Raw genomic sequence first — 18776 nt, 5'->3', positions numbered from 1 at the left:
GGTGATAACACGACCAGCGGACGTGGATCTTTGTTGTCAGGTGCTGATGGGATATCACTCGTCTCCTCCACATTACAGTCGTTACTCTCTCTCTGTAGCGAGAGAGAACTAATCTGCAACCCGGGGATCTCCTTTGACACATTGTACAATCAGAGATGGAAATTAAGGCTGTGACTCACTCCGCTGTCATTCCCTCACTATATCTGTTAGTCACCGCTCACAGCCCGACTCCAAAATAATACACACTTCATCTACACACACACAACTGTTCCTGCATCATCAGGACAGGTAGGTAGCAGCTGCTCTCCTCTGCATTATAGCGCAGGCTGCATGGTGTGCGTTTATTCCCACTGCTGGATTAGAGTGTGTGTGTGTGTTTCCGTAGCTATATCTGTCTCTCGGTTTTTGCAAATGTGCACTGTTGTATTTTGTTGTTTTTGGAGGTTTTTTGAAGGGGGGGATTACAGTAAAGGCAGCTCAGCCCCCCCCCCCCCCCCCCCACCTGCCCCTCCACTCCTGAACGAGGTCTAAATCCTGCACCGGGGTTACCATGGCAGCAGCAGCTTAGCATACATTAGACAGCGGTCCAACATTACTACTGAGTGAGTGAGTGAGGGAAGAACACAAAATGGGGAAATTTCTGTTAACATGACTTGCAGATGAAGTCATGTACAGTGTGTGTATACAAGGACCAGTGTGTGTTCACTGTTTTGCACATTTCTGCAGATTGTCTGTATCGAAGACAACAGGGCCGGTGCTTGGTTGGGAGATTGGGCGAGCGCTTTCTAAAAGTTTTCCAGTGAATCCTGGTGGACAGACAGGGGAGGGGTGGATCACAGGATCAGCAAGCCACAACCGAGGAGGGCTGGATTTGGAACTGGAGGCGACACAGAGGAAAAGAATGAAAATGTTTTAAAGCTTTTTAGTTTTGTGGTTCCCTAATCCAGTCAGACAGAAGAGCACACAGTAAATCAGTACTGTGAGGGATGTAGCATTCCATCAGCATGTACAGATTGACTATGGTAGATACATCAGCAACATTTTGTGTTATTTCCTATTTCTTTATGTCGATCTTGGATCCCATATGCGGATGTACAGATGTTCCTAGTGACTTATTTCCCAGTCAATTAAACATAAATTTAAATTCAGACGAGTTGACTAGTCTAAAGGAAAGACTCAAATTGCGCACAGGTCATTTAAGTCGGCTAAACATATATCAATGTTATATCGCTTTACTGAGCGTGGCCAACGTTAGCAATGCTAGCACCACCAACCTTCAGCCTTCTCGCAGGTTAAAGTCCACATGTCTGTGCTGAATGTGGCTCTGCATTGCTCTGGTTGAGTTTTTACCTGCACTGCTCCTAATAGATGCCACCCTGTGCTAGTATATATCCAGGTAATGGAGCAAGCAGAGCAGGTACATTAATCAGAGCTACAGTCCTGGATTGGAGCGGGGGGCTGCGTTACATCTGAGACACAACTTTTGATCAGCATTGTGGGCCTACATTCATAAAAACATTAACAATCGTTTAAGCAACTCATTCTGGGGCCTTATAGCGAGGGTGAAGATGTTTAAACCATTTAGTTGATGAAATGCCAAGATCCCAAGTCTGAAGACATTTTGTCTTTTTCAGAGCATCTGGTGATATAAAGATAACTAAGAATTCTCTAAGAAGTCTTTCTTGTCCATATACCGGCCATATTTACGATCCGATAGCAACTTGAGAGGAGATTCAGAAAAAACATCAAATATAGATATCTTTTAAAGAGAATAATCAAAAGCAAAAACCTGGTGAGATGTTAGTCGATATGTTCTAGGAATTACATTCTGTCCAATGTGTTTGTGCCTTTAGCTCTGCACACTGAGCTTTGATGCATGAAACCAAAAACTGCTCAAATGTAAAAAGTCAATAATACTTGAACTATAAACAGAAACTGGCATGCTTCTTCTGACAGTACAAATCCTTCCCTCACCTTCACATTTCTAATTCTTGTGCAGATATAATTTTCCTCTTATTCATTGTGTTTATTTTTTATTTGAGTTTGTTAAAGGGGTAGTCCAACATTAATTAGACATAATTATCTATTTGCGTGTCATGGTTAGTCCTACTCATGTGCATCAAATTGTATTGTGTTTTGTAATTCTGGAGGAGAAATGTGATGATGTAACAGTCATGTCATCAGGGTTTTTTTAGGATTGAGTTCAGAAAGGTGTTACAAACTGGGGGTATTGAGTTTGAAGGGGGAGGGGGTTAACCATGCAGGGAGGCTCTAATGAAAGAGTCTATTGGTGTTAAATCCTCACTGTAGAACTTCATGGTTGTTACTATTCATTGTCTCTTTAAGTTGGATAGCTTTTGCTGAAAATTGTCAGGTTTCAGAGTCACCACTTTGAATGTTGAAGCATTCAAAAGAGGACATACATGTAGCATCACATTAAATCATTTTTTATTCTAACCTCGTCCTATTTCAGGAAGTTACCAAAGGATTTTTCTCTTTTAATTTCGGGATTTTTAAGCCTTTATTAGAGACAGGACAGTGATAGGGTGCGTTCGAATTGTCCCTCCTATTTCCTTTCACTACCCATTTTACCTTAACCCCAGAAGCATTTAAGCGGCGGCCATGATAAGAGCCGTTTGAATTCTCTAAAAGTTAAGGAAAGGTGGGTCAGTGCTTCCTTTATAACCTCCTTTAGAGAGAGAGACAGAGAGAGAGAGAGAGAGAGAGACCTTTGGCCACCAGCGCCTCGTTACTTAAGAATTTTAACAGTTTTCTCTTATTTTACCTGTGTAGATTAAAGTGCAGCTTGTTGTAACCTAAATATCAATCAGTGAGTGAAAATATCAAAGTGGGACTGAGATGATCCAAATGACTGTTATCACAATAACTCATACTGCAGTCGAAGCTGTAGCTCATTAGTTAAGATTAAATGTTTCTTTCTCAAGATAAACTTTTGAAAATTATGATGAAGTTGATGATAAAGGAGAGCAGCTGGAGGTCAAATGTTCTTCAACATTTTGTTTGTCTTGTAACTGATGCTGCACAACAGCAGTGATGCTACTCAATGGACAGTCACTAACTCAGCTGTCCATTAAGTCCATGCCTGAATTCTGCTGAGGGGAAAATAACCATCAAACCCAGCGACCATGCAAGTGTTCAGTCATTTCTGTAAATGAGTTTCAACACCAGAGTAATATGTTGAGAGAAATGGAGGCATATTTACAGCATGTGTCCCTGACAGAGCTGATTTGAAATACAACGTTTACACCACAGCGTGCAGATCAAATAGCTCCTGAACAGTTTACCCTTTCAGGAGAACACCATTTGAAGTTACAGATGTAATTATCTGGATGGCAGAGCCTAATAGAAACGGAAACAGACAGTTGACTCGTGTTTTGCCTGCTCTGCCGTATGCAGCACAGATAAAGTGCCTCAGTGTGGCCGCAGCTAAACTGCTGCTGACTGGAGAGACTTTCAGCCGGTGGACCAGATCCAGAACTTACAGAAGGTTGAAATCTCGTGCTCTGACTACTAATAACTTCCTCCATGTTTTTTCTGCTGCTTGTAGCTTTCCAAGGCTGAAATGTGTTCAGTGTCTACAATAGAAATCTCTGTCTATAAGAAACTCAGGACAGGATACAATGAACTGTCCTCAGAAGAACTGAGATGAGTTATGAATTACTGCGACTGTAATACCTGCTCACTCTCAGATTTACAGGTGGGTGAGACATCTCAGGAAAGTGTCTTAAAGGTATCTTTCTGAGCGGTTATGCACAGGAAGTTGTTTGTTGTTGATGAACTCCATGTTACTTTCTGTTTGACCCATATCCAGCACCCAATTCATGAATTCTATTAGAGTTAATATCCTTAGATAAGTTGGCAGCGATTTAGTGGAAATAAATCTCTCAACACAGACTTATAGCTGAATTTTATCTAATCAAAAAGAGCATATAAGAGTGTCAATAAAGAACTTAACAGATAATGACTACAAACAAGGATTGAAATATAAACAAATAAACCAATGCCTATATGACGAGCTGTTAATATGAAACTGTCAAAACAATATCAAGTTGTTTGACATTATTGCAGCTCTTAGTTTCATCTCACAAAAAGGGAAAAACAAGAAACATTAAACTCTGAATTTAAAAGACTTGATGTAATGTATTTATTGCAAATTCTGAAGTGATGAAGAATCACATGTGAAATTGATGAGACATTCATTCTGCAGTCGTTGAAGTTCAGCCCTTGTAGAAAAGTAAATGTCATGAAGAAACATGTGAAACCATTACAGTCTAACTGGAGGCGTCTCAGTCTTCACTGTCCATTCATTAGATCTCAGTTTCCTCCGTCCAGAGCCGTCATGTTCTCTGGAGGGTATTATTGGCAGTTCTAAAACTGGCATGTGTCAGTGTGTGTTCGGTCCAGGACAGAAACATGCAATCCTCTTAAGAGTTGCTTTATAAACATTCATCACAGCCACCCAAACTGGCACAACGTGTGGCCTGTGTTTGGCTGCTTTCTTTCATTTCTTGCTTCATAAAAAAGATCTCTGCTGTTTATTTGGTTTAAAAAAGATTGTCAGTTGCAAATAAAAGCTCCTGGTGTTTCTGTCTTTTACAGTTTTGAAGGGAGAAAATAACATTTTCATTTCTCACTAGAAGATGCAATCCTTGACTTTCTGTTTATCTGAGGCTGTCGATCACGACCCGTCTCCAATAACACAAATACAAACAGTATGACCGCATGATTAACCTGCCTAGTGATTGGAAGGACTTCAGAAGCTCTGCTGACATTCAGCTTTTAGTTGAATCAATATGTGTCAGAAATACGTGTCAGAAATACGTGGAATAGTCCAGTTGATGTTAAATGTAAAAGTATGTTCATATTTAGCATGAATACTTCTAAAAGCCACCATTCAGTACAGAGGTTTATGTTGAGTATTATGTGAAGCTTAGGCAATATGGGTTGTCATAGATAGGCTCTTCTATGTTTAACTGTGGATTGTTGATTGATGTTTTTATGGTTTTGTAAAGGCTGTTAAATGTGTAAAAGCACTGGAGTCAAAAATACATTTTCCTACTGGGACAATTAAATGTATCATTTGAGGGTAGAAGAACTCTGTGTAACAAACCCAATGACATAAAAAATATAGAATGAAACATTCTTAATATAAGTTTGCTTTCCTGCTGACAGATAGACGAGATCAATAACACTTCAACATTTGTCAGGAGTCAACCTGTCCGGCTATTTCCAAAGGTAAAGATCCTCAACAATCCACTGTATCTCTAGTTATTTGATTTATAATACAAATAAAACTTAAAAAAAAAAAATGTTGTTTCCCAGTGGCTGGAACTAGATAAAAAGTGGTAATTGATGATCTACATTGTTGTCTTAAGGCTGATTGCATTGACCACTGTCAACATTCACGCTCAAATCTGCTCCATCACGGTCTGATTTAGGTCCTACAATCCAACTTCTCTCTCCACCACCCAAACAAACAAGACTGTTAGTTTTTTTCCATTGGACAGAGAGAAAATTATTTAAAGTTAAAGGACCAATATGTGAAAAATTGACTGAATAAAATCATAACGTGATCTTACTAGACATTAAGGAAACATGCTATGTTGAAGTGCTGGCTTCTCTGACAACAATGCAGCAGCCAGTATGGCCTCACAAGTTTCTATTCTAGTGAGGAATAGTTTGATTTTGTTTTGACCAGAGAAGGCTGTTTTGGACACCCCTCAGTTTGCCAGACAAACGACAAACCAGCAGGTCTGCATCTGTATTACCCAGCTGTTTTAATAATAGTCAGGGAAAACTTAAGGGTATACTTAGTTTGCATAAAAAGGAAGTGAATGAAAGCTAGAAGTAAGCTGGAAGACTGTAGAAAGCTGGAAATAGTTTTGCTACATTTGTGCTTTTTATCGTGTTGTGTTGAAAAACTAGATATCCTGAACTAACCTGTGCACAGAGTTTTCTTTAAAAAGCTTCAATTCATCGTGACTATCATACATCCTGCTTTGCTTTGAGCAGGTAAACATTTGTATTTTCCATTCAGAGTGAACAAACTGCTTCTGATGACCTCAAAGCATTTTGAAACAGAGATTCTGTAACTCTGCTGCTTTCTACTTTCTATGGCTTCACAAACCTGTTGGTGTTTAAGGGAGTAATGTCATGTGGTTAACTGTGCTGACATATCACTGCATCATATCCACATGATGTCTGTTTGAGGCGGAGCAGATGTTGAGTCAGGCGTTCAGTGGGGAGGCAGTCTGACAACACGATGTGTGATGGCTGAAGTTATTTGAAGAAAGATTCCTGACTTTCATTTTCTGAACATCCTGGAGGTTCTGTTTCTGTTATAAACTAAATTCAGAGCAGATTTCAAATGTTGAATAAAACGTGTGTTTCAGATGGAAGAGTCTCTCTCTTGTTTCATGCAGAGTTAGAGAGAGACGTTTGACTCAGCAGGCCGGGGGAGTCTGAGGGAAGTCCTCCTCCACTTCCTCCACTTCCTCTTCCTCCTCCGTCAGTTTCTTCTATTTGGTTCTCCAGCAGAGGAGAATGTAGGCAGAGAGCAGGCGAGAGAGGGCTGCTTCACACAACGATAGAGTGAGGTTTTCTGCTGCTATAATGAGTGTTTGGAGCAGGTGCAGGAAGGAGCAGTTCCTTTCTCCTGACATGCCTCCTCACACAGGAATGCTGGGAGTGAGCGGCTCTCTGAACAGAGAAGGTAATACTTGGAGAGTTTTGAAATGCATCGTTGAAGCTTGGCCTTTTGTGGAGTCTGAAAGTACTTCACACTGTGTCAGTAGTTCTCATAACCTCCATGGTAAGTGGTGCTTAGAGCGTGTTATTAGAGTCATTGTGGCAGCAGGATGTCGGTCAGAGGCTCAGTCATCCTGGAAACCTCCTCAAAAGTCATTACTCATCTTTTAACCACAGGATGGGGGACATTTCTTACACTTAAAGTAACTGTGAAAAGTGATTCTGGTCTGAGCATTGATTTGTTGGCACATGTGGTGGAGTAATAAGTTGGATATATGAGATGAGGAAAATCTTCAATGTGTGATAGCATTGTTCAGTATTGGAAAGAGGATTTGATGTGAGATTGTGTGAATATCAACTATAACTTAAAGTTTTTGTCTATCTGCTGATTCTCTTGTGTTACACAGTTCCTGGGTTGAATCCAAACGCTTTCCAAACAGCAGAAGTGCTGCTCTTTTTTTGCTACAACATCTTTATAAAGCACATTTCCCTTGCTCTGTTTTGTCTTCCTTTGGCATCTTGTCAACCAACATTGATTAGCTATAAGAGAAGCTGACAGCAGGTTTAGGTTTCATTTGAATGGTATAATGGTGTGAATGCATGTCCTATTTCTCCTGGGCTCATTCTCAAAGAGTTTATGTTCATATAGTGAGTCTTGATGTATTTCCTTTGTTTAAAAGAAGAGTCATTTATTTAATACAATTGTGCCCAGGTTTGTTTCCAGAGTCAACATAAGGCTGAGGTAGTATCTGCCTTATTGTGTTCTTTTAGCATGTCAGAGGTTTTAATCACATGGTGCCAGAGAGAGAGAGAGAGACAGAGAGAGACAGAGAGAGGGGACATGTTACATGTTACATGTTGACAAAGTGCAGGCACGATAGAAACACTCATCATCTACAGGTTTCACATGCACAGGTTAGTGCTTGTGTCCATTACTGGCTTCTTTTTACTGTGATGTTGATTGTTGTAACATCTGGCTATAAAGTGCAAACGTAGTGGTCCAAACAGTCCTGTGTTTTCATCCATAGTGTTGTGTAATAGACACCTCCTTGTCTTGTGAGCTGATGAACTGGATAGGTGAACTATTGTCCATTTTTGGATCTCCTACAACAACAGATGATAGTTTGTGTCTGAAGCTGAATTCTACTTGAATAAGGTGTTAGTTTCATGAGTTCAAACATGGGCCAACAAACATAATCCACCCTCTGTAAAGCCACTGATGAAGCAACAGGGAGAAAGTGTTTGATGCTTTTTGGTTAAATGACTAAGAAAAGATTCCTCAGTTTGTTAGATTATAAATGTATCTTAGTCCCCTTCCTGTTTCAGCCCCTCTTCTCCTCCTCTCCACCTCTCTCTCTCTCTCTCTCTCTCAGTCTCTTCTAATCAAGGGGATGTTTGTGACCTTTTGGATCCTAAAGCTGTGAAGTGTCTGAACCATTTCTCAAGAACTCAGCGATTCTTTTCAGCCTCACTGGTTTTAACAAGTTCCACTGGGATTTAGGGTGTGTCTATTTTTACACATCCGTCCATGTGTGTGGTCTGTACCTGTACCCTCTTCAGGATTTGGTGCAGTTTGATGGAATATAATGAATTTGGATAAAGTTTTTTACCCTCTGGTGTAATATTATGTGCATTGGTTAGAGACAGTGTCTTTTTATTTTCCATAGTCCTCAAGTGTATTGTTGTTTTTACTGTCTGAATCATTTAATGTTAAAGGTCTATAGTTCAGTATTTCACTTCTCAGTCTGTAATCAATACAATAATGGTATTATATCTTGTTTATCGTATACCTCTTTGACTTTGTATGTCTACACTGTTGATGATAGATCAGGCTGGAGGGATTTTATATATATATATATATATATATATATATATATTTTCTGTGTTTATAAAAAGATCTCTTAAAACTCATTTTTGGACATAACTCAAGAATTCATCCAGTTATACTCAAATTCACAATGTGTCATCGAATAAAATGGCAGAGTGAAAAAAAAAACCTTAAAAAATGAAAGGTTAACTCGACTATAAATCACAATTGTCTGGGAAAACGCCTTTTGGACTATTCATCCCATCCTTATGTAGTACATGTGATATCTTAGGAATGTCTGGAGGGAATTTCTTCTCACTGTGTGCGAACGTCATCAAAGATGAACTGAATCTGATTTTGTGGGTTGCAGATTTAAGGTCACTATGACCTCATCTCTGTCCCGTCTTAGGAATGTGATACCTCAGAGAATTATGGAGCCATTTTTATTTTAACATCTGTTTTATTTACCTTTTTCCTCTGTTGAAGAGAACAATGCTACTCTACTTTGTAATTAAATGACAATTTCCCTTCAATCTCCTCCTCGTGTCCTTTTACTTCTGGGATGTCTTGAAAAGCTTCTTCTGACCACACAACATGAATCTGAAGAAAACACAGAATCAGAAAGAGGTCTTTACAGATTGCAGATCCTTTGTACATTCACATTTCATCAACCACGGTGTAATATTGGTATCCTGGGGTGTGATTTCACATTAACATTACAGCGTGGCTGAAGCGCTAGAGGAGAGGAAGAGGCACAGCGTTGAGGTGTTGCTTCACATGGACACACATCCAGACATGCACACACAAACAACACACACAAACACATCGCTGTTCCGCCATGTCTCGTCTGAAGTTACTCAATGCCAGCGCTTTGCCCCCCATTTAAACCTCTGTTACTTCCTCCGATGGCGAATCAGGGGCAGAAGTAGAATTCTGTCTCTGTGCCTTACATGTTACAAGCAAGGCGTTACAGAGGTGTTCATATTCTGCATTTACATTTTACACCAACTGATATTCTTTGCTGTGACTTCCATAGAGGATTCATGTGTTGAACATCTCCCCTCTAACTTTAAGGCCTACTAATGGTGCTGTAAAGTTTTTATGATAATGTATTCTTTCAGGTATTCAGGGTAAACAAAGATAACCTAGTGCTCCTTGTGGGAAAGTCATGTTTGGATGTTTCTGCAACTGGTTAGTAAAAGTTAAAGCTGCAGAATAAATGTAAAGTGTTCACAATGAACAGGTTTGTGAAAGTCTGAATTTAAAAGCAATGCTTTCTCCATCAGCATGTGAACATGTTACATGATGGATGGAGCGTGTAGCATACTTTCAAACCATTTTAATGCAGTCAGAAGAAGTTAAAGCTAACTGTCAGCTACACTTAGATTCACTGGTGCTAAATTAGTGGTGGAAAAAAAGGCACGTTTTTCCCCCAAATGTTTCTCAATCCAAGAGAAACATGTTGCAAACAAAACATGAAGAAAAGCAGATGAACACAGAAACTGTAAGTTACTGCTAATGTTCCCTCTTAAATATTGTTTTATTTACCACACTTTACATCATTACAACAACATTGAACAGTGTTAACACAAATCACATTTTTGATTCCCATCATGCATGCCTAGTATACAACCACTAGTCTGCAATTACATTTCTTTCTTTTTTTAATATTGGATTAAACCTGAACTTAAGGGGTCACGTTTCAAACAACAATCTGAAACGTGCCCCCTGAAGCTATCAGAAAACTTTACCTAGCAGTTCTGTTTTTTTTTTAAAGACTTCTTGGTATAGACTCTTACTTGATGTTGTTATTCTGATAATAATTTGACTCAACGATGGAGCACAATCAGTGAGACTGTGTTTAGGAGGGTTTCTGAGAGCAGAGAGTCCAGAGAACTGCTGATGAGTAAACTGTACTTCCCTGAATCTTCACTCCCTGGCCCTTTAGTCCAATTACTTTGATGCAGAGATGTTGTCTGAGAGTTTGCTGGATGTTGTGTGTGTGTGTGTGTGTGTGTGTGTGTGTGTGTGTGTGTGTGTGTGTGTGTGTGTGTGTGTGTGTGTGTGTGTGTGTGTGTGTGTGTGTGTGTGTGTGTGTGTGTGTGTGTGTGTGTGTGTGTGTGTGTGTGTGTGTGTGGGGCACTCTGATCATGCTGTGTGGGTCTCCTCTCCTCTCCTTGTTAAAACTTTGTCCAAAAGTGAGTTAAAAAATACTCAAGTAGCTGAAGGAAGTTGAAGGTGAAGCATTCATCTTACAAAGTTATTTAATTTATGATGATGATTAGGAGAGAGGGAACAATTCCTCACTTTTGAGAAGCTTCAAATGAGGACTGGTTATGCAGATTAATATTGCGACCAGCTCATTGTTGCAGCTCTGATTTTTAAGTTGAAATCATATATTCATGATTTGCAGAGAATTACCCAATCTCCATCATCCTTTTCACATAGCAGGCTTTTCTTTCATCTGTGGATTCCAATACATAAAACATTAGATTTGCAATGTGTATTACAAATATTCTGATCTTCTGTTTTCTCTGTTGATTGAGATTTATCATTCTTTCATCTTCCCTCTAAATGTGAACTTGTTTTGACATCGAGCAGAAATCATAAATTAATAATCAAAAGAAAATATATCAGCAGCTGTTATGAAATCAATCCATGTTTGACTTTCTTAAAATAGATAATCACCCCGGCATTCGATCTTACGAAAGAATGGGAGTAAATAATCTCTTTGAGTTTTGGACTGTTAAGAGATTAGGGTTCTCATGACAATAGATTCTTAAACTTTGATGCAATTTTACGAAAAGTCCAACAATATTGATACCCGTTTGATGCCACGGCAACAGAAATACAAGTCCTAGGCAACCAATATCTGATAATTTCTTATTTTTAATTTCCAATAACTGCTGGCAACACTGTTAAAGTTGCACATATACATCCTGATTGATTATTTTTCTTCTTCTATGTGTTTTTCCCTTTCAGGGGTCTGAGGTCTGGACGTCACCTGGAGGACGACGATATTGTGCCTGAGCTGGCTTACATCCACCCCAGAGAGAGACCAGACTGGGAGGAGACCATCAGTGCCATGGTGGGACACACACATGAACAGACACACACACACACACACACACACACACTCAGACACATATTTTTCTACATATGGCAGATGATTTTTGTTTTGAACACACAGGTCTGTATGAAACTTAACATTCATGTAACACCATGACTTTAGTGTCGTCTCTGTCTGTTAACTCGGAGTTACCTGATCAAAACATCAGTTAGTTCATAAAAAAGTTGCTGTTCTGTTTACTGAATATGACCCGTCACAAACATGAACAAGTCCCCTGGCAGCAGAATATTTTATTTAAAAAAAGTGCAAACCATACAATCAGACAAATCCAAAGAAGTCAAACGCATAATCCAGACTAAAAGCTTCACAGCTGCAGAGCCAAACGCTGAAAGGACAGCTGGCAAAAAAAGAGAGGTGGAAAAGAGTAAGTAATGTGTAATAATACCACAGCTCCCACATCAGTGCAGGACTACATCAAACACATTCAGCTGCAGCACTGTCAGTGGCAAAGGATGGGGATCAAAAAAAAAAGATGATCTTTAAAGTATAAAGAAGGTTCAATAATCTCAATAATCAAAGCATGACATGACTGTGTGATGGACAAACCACAGGGGATGGAGAGAAACACCTCCATCACTGTCACATTTCTCCTATTATCATGAGGCTGGGTCCTTCTAGTTTTACACTCCTGTGTGTAAATGAACTGTTTCAAAAGATTAATTCAAGAGTGTATTCTGACCCAAATGTCTGGTTGGTTCTGCAGCTGCAAAATGATTTAGTCTCTGCAGGAAAAGAAGAAACATTTGAGACTGCTGTGGTCACAAGAACATATTTAACAGAAAGCATGAAAAGGGTTTGCAAACCAAGTCGGACAAGGCTTTATGCTAAATATGTGCTAGGAAATCCTTCTTTGAGGGCTCATAAAGCTTCCTATCATCCAGCTGTCAAAGGGTATCTCCCCTCTGGTACTAAGTCTCAGAGCAGCTAGGACAGAGAGATCTTCAGTCGTTGCCCGGCGACTCTTAAATGGCTGTAGTATTTTGTGCAAAATCTTAATCGGCTCTTACTTTCAGCGGCTGTACACTCAACAATACCAGTTATTTATAAAGCACCAAAATAAGGATAAATGAAACTGTAAAAAAAAAAAAGTTAGACGTGTCGTACTGTTGCGCCTCTCTGAATCACTTCAGGGGAAATCTGTTTAAAGTGACAGCCCCAGGCTTCCTTTCATATCTTATAAATAAGGAACAAGACTTTAGTGCTTCAGTCACTCTGTTGTAGTATGATAGCTGTGAAAGACAATGAATATTTCATGTCAAGAGAATCGTCTGGAGTGTTTTGTCTGTCTCTGAAAACTCCTGCCCTCCTCTGTCCTGGTCCTGACTTCTACATCCAGCCTCTGGTCCAGAGAATTGATTGGTCAGTAGGAGAGGCCTTTATAGTGGATGATGTGTTATCTCCCAAGTAACGTTCTCCTAGGTGTGCAACATTAGATACCATGACAGATGGAAAATATTACTACAATTTGTTTATAAGCGATGTGAAAACTACAAAATAATTAGATTATCCAGATTGGCTGCTGAAAGCGCTTGATTGTGATTGGTCTGTTTGTCAGTGCAGCCATAAGCCTTTTCAGACATGCACTCCTTCAAATTTAAAGTTTGAAATTTTCAAAATCCAAAACAAAAAACGCCGACCAGAATTTATATTTTCAGACACTTCAAATCCATTATTACCCCTTTACCTTTTCTGAAGATGATTTCCTTTTTAATATATGGAAATGGAAATAACAGGAGCAAAATGTACTGTTTCATACTGAAACATCAAGAAGTGACTCAAAATACAGCAACCGGTATTCCCAGGATATGCAATGCAATAAAAAAGGAGACGAGACATTTTAGGAGAGCTTTGCTCGGCAGGATCACTCTCACCAGGAAGCAGGAGAGAAGAAAAAATGGAAATGTCAGACGAAGAATATTATATCAATGCTACGTATAATTGAACATATTGACAGAATGGACAAACTGGCGGGCAGAACCAGAGTATGAACTCATTTCATTATGTGAACAGAGTTTGAACCAATCATCCACTGGTCACACGATACAAACATCATCATTCTCATCCACTCACTCTGTTTTCTGTGTACGTATTTTATAGACTATTTTGTAGTCTTATAAAAACAGTGTTGAACCCTAAGTTGCCTCGCTAACCTCAGGTCTTGTTTGGTGTTTGAGGCCTCAGGACGTGGATCAGTTTAGATCACAGATTAATGTAAATCCACTGATAACCCCACACGGTTCTGACTATCTGTTTACTGCCTGTCTCATTCTTATCAGCGTCTTGTTTTCAGTGGATTGATTAGTTGTGTCTCTCTGTCCTGTTGAAACTGTGTCTGCTGTGTACCTGAAACACTATCACACCTCCATGATTAATGCAGGTGACTGTTGGCGTCCTGAAGTTCTCCCGCCCTCGTCTACCTCATGTCTGTTTGTGTGCTCTCTCCTCCTCACTGGACTCAATTCACCAAACACCATCATTCATTATTTCCTTTTTCCTCCCATCTTTGGTTCGGGGGCTTGCTTCTTGCATCAACAGCACAGTGGGAAAAAAATGAGGCCGTCTCCATGGTAACATGCCGAGCCACCCGTGGTCGGCGTGTGGTTGGAGCCCTATCCGCAAGTGCTTGCTTCGATCGGGGGTGAACAGAGAGAACGAGAAACAACAATCTCACCATGGCTAATGAATATTGATCGCAGAGGCGGGGCTTTGAATTCTGCATGTGGGCTATTCTTTGTTCAATATTTGATACAGAGGGACTCTGCTCAGAGCTGCATGCATTATGAACGTCTCTGGTGGATCCACGAGGTGACGAGGAGACACTTAGTGTAAGCTGTCACACCAACGCCCTGCTGCTCTGATCTGCGTTGACGCAGAGCAGAAAGGAACAGAAAAAAAACATCACAAACCTCTGCAACATGACGATCAGATGAACAATAAGTCATTTTCACTTATTATAGATTTACTGTATTTAGCATTTAGATCAGAGCCGAGGAGCGGGCTTTAAAGAGCTCTCACTGTAATTTATAACATCAGAGTCCCACTGACAGAACAGCATTTGAAATGTGCCTGTGGCTGTTTTTCTCACACACACACACACACACACACACACACACACACACACACACACACACACACACACACACACACACACACACACACACACACACACACACACACACACACACACACACACACTTGAAGAATCATTAAAGACGCTCAAGTTGCATTTGTCAAATATTCCTGATCCCAAGCCAGATTTTTGGTAAGCTTGTACTTTCTTTAATGTCAGGGTCTGCAGCTAATAAACATTTTCCTTTCAGTTAATGAAACAATAATTCTAATAATTACACAAACAATAACCTTTTAGTGCGACACCTTTTTAAACTCAGTATACAAACTACTTTCTGTAAAACAATACAACTACGATGGAGGTCAAATAAGGTGATTAAGTGAGTAATGGGTTAAATGTGTGATAGACGCATAAACAATCAGGGATAAAAACCAGTGTTAGTTCAATGTATACTAAGTAGGGATGTACCGATCAGCTGTTCAACATCGGTATAGGACGATATCGGCCCTGCTGACAGACATCAGCACATCAGCAAGTAAGTGGCATGAACCGATGTCAGTAGCTGATGTTTATTTTTTTAATGCTGGCATCTAGTTCACCTAACTACTGATTCAGATAAGAGGTTTTCTATGTCCAGATGAAGTCACCTGTTGAACAGACTCAGGCTGGTTTCATTTTCAAACATGAGAGACAATGTTAGCATCGTGGAGTCATGAAACAAACATAGTTATTTTATCGGCTAAATTGTTATTTCAAACATCGGCTTCTGTTTTTTTGCTCAGTGCGTCTCTAATACAAAATGTGATTTACTTCAAGGCTGTTTATAAAAGTGTGCTAAAAAGAGGATACAAGGTGACAGACTGTTCCACAGTACATGTGCTCTCTCTGAGAAGGCACAGTCACCCTCTGTCTGACTGGACTGTGGAACAAATTAAAGGGCCTTCACGGAGGATCTGAAGCTGTAAATCAGCTCATAAAAATGTAAAAGAAATGTAGCCAAAGGTTAGACCTTAAAAGCAGTCAGTCAAATCTTTAAATCAATTCTTCAATGTGATGGTAGCCAATGCAGTTGAGCCAAAACATTAGCAATGTAAGCTACATGAAATATCTCACACCTGTTTAATGTCAGAAATGACTGCTGACTGTTGATGAAGAGAGGGTTTGGATTTCTGCATGTTCGTACTTTAGCTGTTTGATTCTCCACAGTCCAATGCAGGAGTAACAGCATGACACGCAACCCCCCCCCCCAAAAAAAAACAAAAAAAAAAACAAGTCTCAGATTACGCTTTGGTGTTTGATATCAACACAAATTGAATCAAAGAGATACTACTACTATTCCCTAAGCAAACTGACCTGGACATAAAACAGGTCCTGACCTAGTCCTGATCTCAGTGGTCCTGATTCAAATCAAACTCCGGCACTTTTCTGTAAGTCATTCTCCCGTTTCCCCTCAATATACAATTTTCCTATCAAATAATGGCAAAAGGGCCTTAAAAAGAAACGGCCCAGCTGCTGTTTGTCTTCAGCCTGTAAGAGTCTAACAGGTCTGATAAGGCTGCTGTCTGAAAACAGACCAACTCATCTACATACCACCTTAAGTGTCACTGAGCGTCTGACTGTGGAGTCACAGGCTGAATGGAGATAAAGTTCACTGTTCTTCTTCTTTCTTAACTTCCTATTATTCACACCTCCCTCAGCCAGTGTGTCTCTGTGACGCAGTTTTCTTCCTGATCCTGTTTTTTTTTTTTTTTTAATTCAAAGAAGTTTCAGTTATTCTCTATCAGATGTGATTTGGATCCATTCATTCTGTTTTCTTTTCAATCATCTTAAGTTATTCTCTCTCAGATTCCTTCCGACAACCTGTCAGATTTCTGAAATGAAAAGTCCTCAATGACTAATTACCCTGATTTATTCTACGATAGATAGACACTACGATAGATTCCCGCCTCTGTAAGTGTTTTGTTGACCACAGCTGCTGTCTTCCTTGTCTTCTATGGGAACATGTTACTTTGTTTTTGTTTATTAAGATCCCCATTAGCTTCTGTGTTAAACAGATGCTACTCTTCCTGGGGTCTCCAAATCTTCACTGACAATATTTCATTAGTTAGATCACATAAAAACACATTCACAGTACAACAAAACACATGACCAACACAACACAAACTCAAACTCAAAAACTGACTATTCAATTCAATTTATTTGTATAGCGTCAACTCTCATAACAAGTGTTATCTCAAGACACTTAACAAAAAGTAGGTAAAATACCTTACTCTTTGTCTGTCAACATTACAAAAGAGCAGGTAAAAAGACCTTACTCATTGTTATGTTACAAAAAACAACATGTTATGTTAGGTCGTCCATCAACAATCCGGTGGGGAGGGGGTAGGGGTGGGGATTGTTCTGGCAGGCCGTCAACCAACGATCTTGAGGAGCCTAAGAGAGCTCAAGAGCTCCCAGCAAAGTAGGTGGTTAGTGACTGAGATTTACAGATAGATACATGCAGTAATATGATGTACTGTATATGCACAGAGAGAGAGACTAACATATACAGAAGCTCTACATCAATATTTCTCACTTCAGGCCCTGTCCAGACGGGGACTTGAACCAGGAACGTCCTTGCTGTAAGGCAACAGCGCTAACGGCTGCTCCACCATGCAGCCCTTTCTGAAATCAAAAAACTTGAGAATGAATTTCATGTCACCGTTGCTCAATAATGCACTTTCCTTTGCATTACACTAGAATTATAAAAAGGTTGATTGTCAGGAGTGATGAAACACATTTAAAGCAAGAGAACAAGAGAACTCTCAAAAGTGAAATATTGATTCTGGTTAATCAATATTTCACTTCCGCTAGAAGGGTGATGTCTTATCTAATTTAAATAGCTTTGATGTACAGTTATAAGGTGAGAGTGGGGATGCACTCTAGCTTTGCTTACAGAACACTGTCATGATAAATTAAAAGTCAAAGAGATTGAATAATTAAACAGTCGACCTGAGCAGCCTCCCCCCCCCACTCAGCTCCTCCAGCTACGTTTCTGGACTGACTTGCACTGCTTTATGATTACTTCATACACCTTTTTTTGATTTTATTCCCTCATTTACTTGCTGACTTGGCTGATTTAAACTTACCGAGGCTTAAATAAGTGAAACTCCAACATCATCCGGCTCACAATCCACTTCACTGATGAGCCTGAACTCCAGACAGGCATTTCATCTTCCACCGAGCAATCAGTGAAAAAACACACAGCTCCTATTGAAGTTAAAAGCCTGCTGGATATTTTAAGCTTTTTGGAGAATTTCCCAAAACAATCAAACAGAGTCAGATATTTATCTGTATGCAGCAGCTGAGTCTCTAATGCCTGTGTGTGTTTTTTTTAAAGGCGAGGAGTGCAGAGATCCCCGAGCTGCGGGCCGAGCCCCTCATGCGCTCCTGCAGCAGCAGCACGGCCAGCATGAAGGTCAAGAATGTCAAGAAGTGAGTCAACACACACACATACACACTCACACACACCTGTTTCTGTCTGTCTCCTCCACCTCTCCTTCATCTCTCCTTCCCTCTGATCATCTTTTTATCACACTAACTTGCTCTTTATCGCCTCGGTTTCCTGCTCGAGTTCCTTCCATTCTCTAAGTCTATTTCTGTGTCTTCCTCCTCCTTCACTCCCTCTGTTTGCACTGCACTCTGCTTCTTACACACACAGACACACACACACACACACACACACACACACACACACATACACTCTGAAGTGTTATCATGAGCTGTGGATGAAGTGCAAAACAAACTGTTTGTGTGCTTGCTGTGTTGTGTTTTCAGACTCTGCTTCACTAAGGGACACTTCCCCAAGCTGGCAGAGTGCGCTCACTTCCACTACGAAAACGTCGACTTTGGCACAATTCAGGTAAAAAAAAAACCTCTAAAGCTTTTTTTTTTCTCCCTGATCCAACAGATTTTACATAAAAATGTAGAATCTGAAGGCGACGGTCTGGATTTCAGTATGT

General features: G+C 39.9%; 1 protein-coding gene and 1 long non-coding RNA gene across 7 annotated transcripts in view; both read left to right on the top strand.

Moving 5' to 3' along the window:
• arhgap32b (Rho GTPase activating protein 32b) overlaps window positions 1-18776 on the top strand; it is a 125684-nt gene that overhangs the window by 36025 nt on the left and 70883 nt on the right. For all 6 annotated transcript variants that reach the window (XM_020629275.3, XM_020629273.3, XM_020629276.3 and 3 more), the window contains exons 3-5: window positions 11558-11663; window positions 18155-18249; window positions 18592-18676. In XM_020629275.3, coding sequence (XP_020484931.2) covers window positions 11558-11663; window positions 18155-18249; window positions 18592-18676 — 286 coding nt within the window. The remainder of the gene's footprint in view (window positions 1-11557; window positions 11664-18154; window positions 18250-18591; window positions 18677-18776) is intronic.
• Window positions 617-9112, top strand: LOC136182399 (uncharacterized). The gene is made up of 2 exons (XR_010668663.1): window positions 617-6733; window positions 8142-9112. It is a non-coding gene; the product is annotated as an uncharacterized lncRNA (long non-coding RNA).

Source organism: Labrus bergylta, chromosome 14, assembly GCF_963930695.1.
Source record: "Labrus bergylta chromosome 14, fLabBer1.1, whole genome shotgun sequence".
In the NCBI taxonomy this organism is placed as follows: domain Eukaryota; kingdom Metazoa; phylum Chordata; class Actinopteri; order Labriformes; family Labridae; genus Labrus; species Labrus bergylta.
This window is presented reverse-complemented; position numbering and strand designations above follow the sequence as displayed.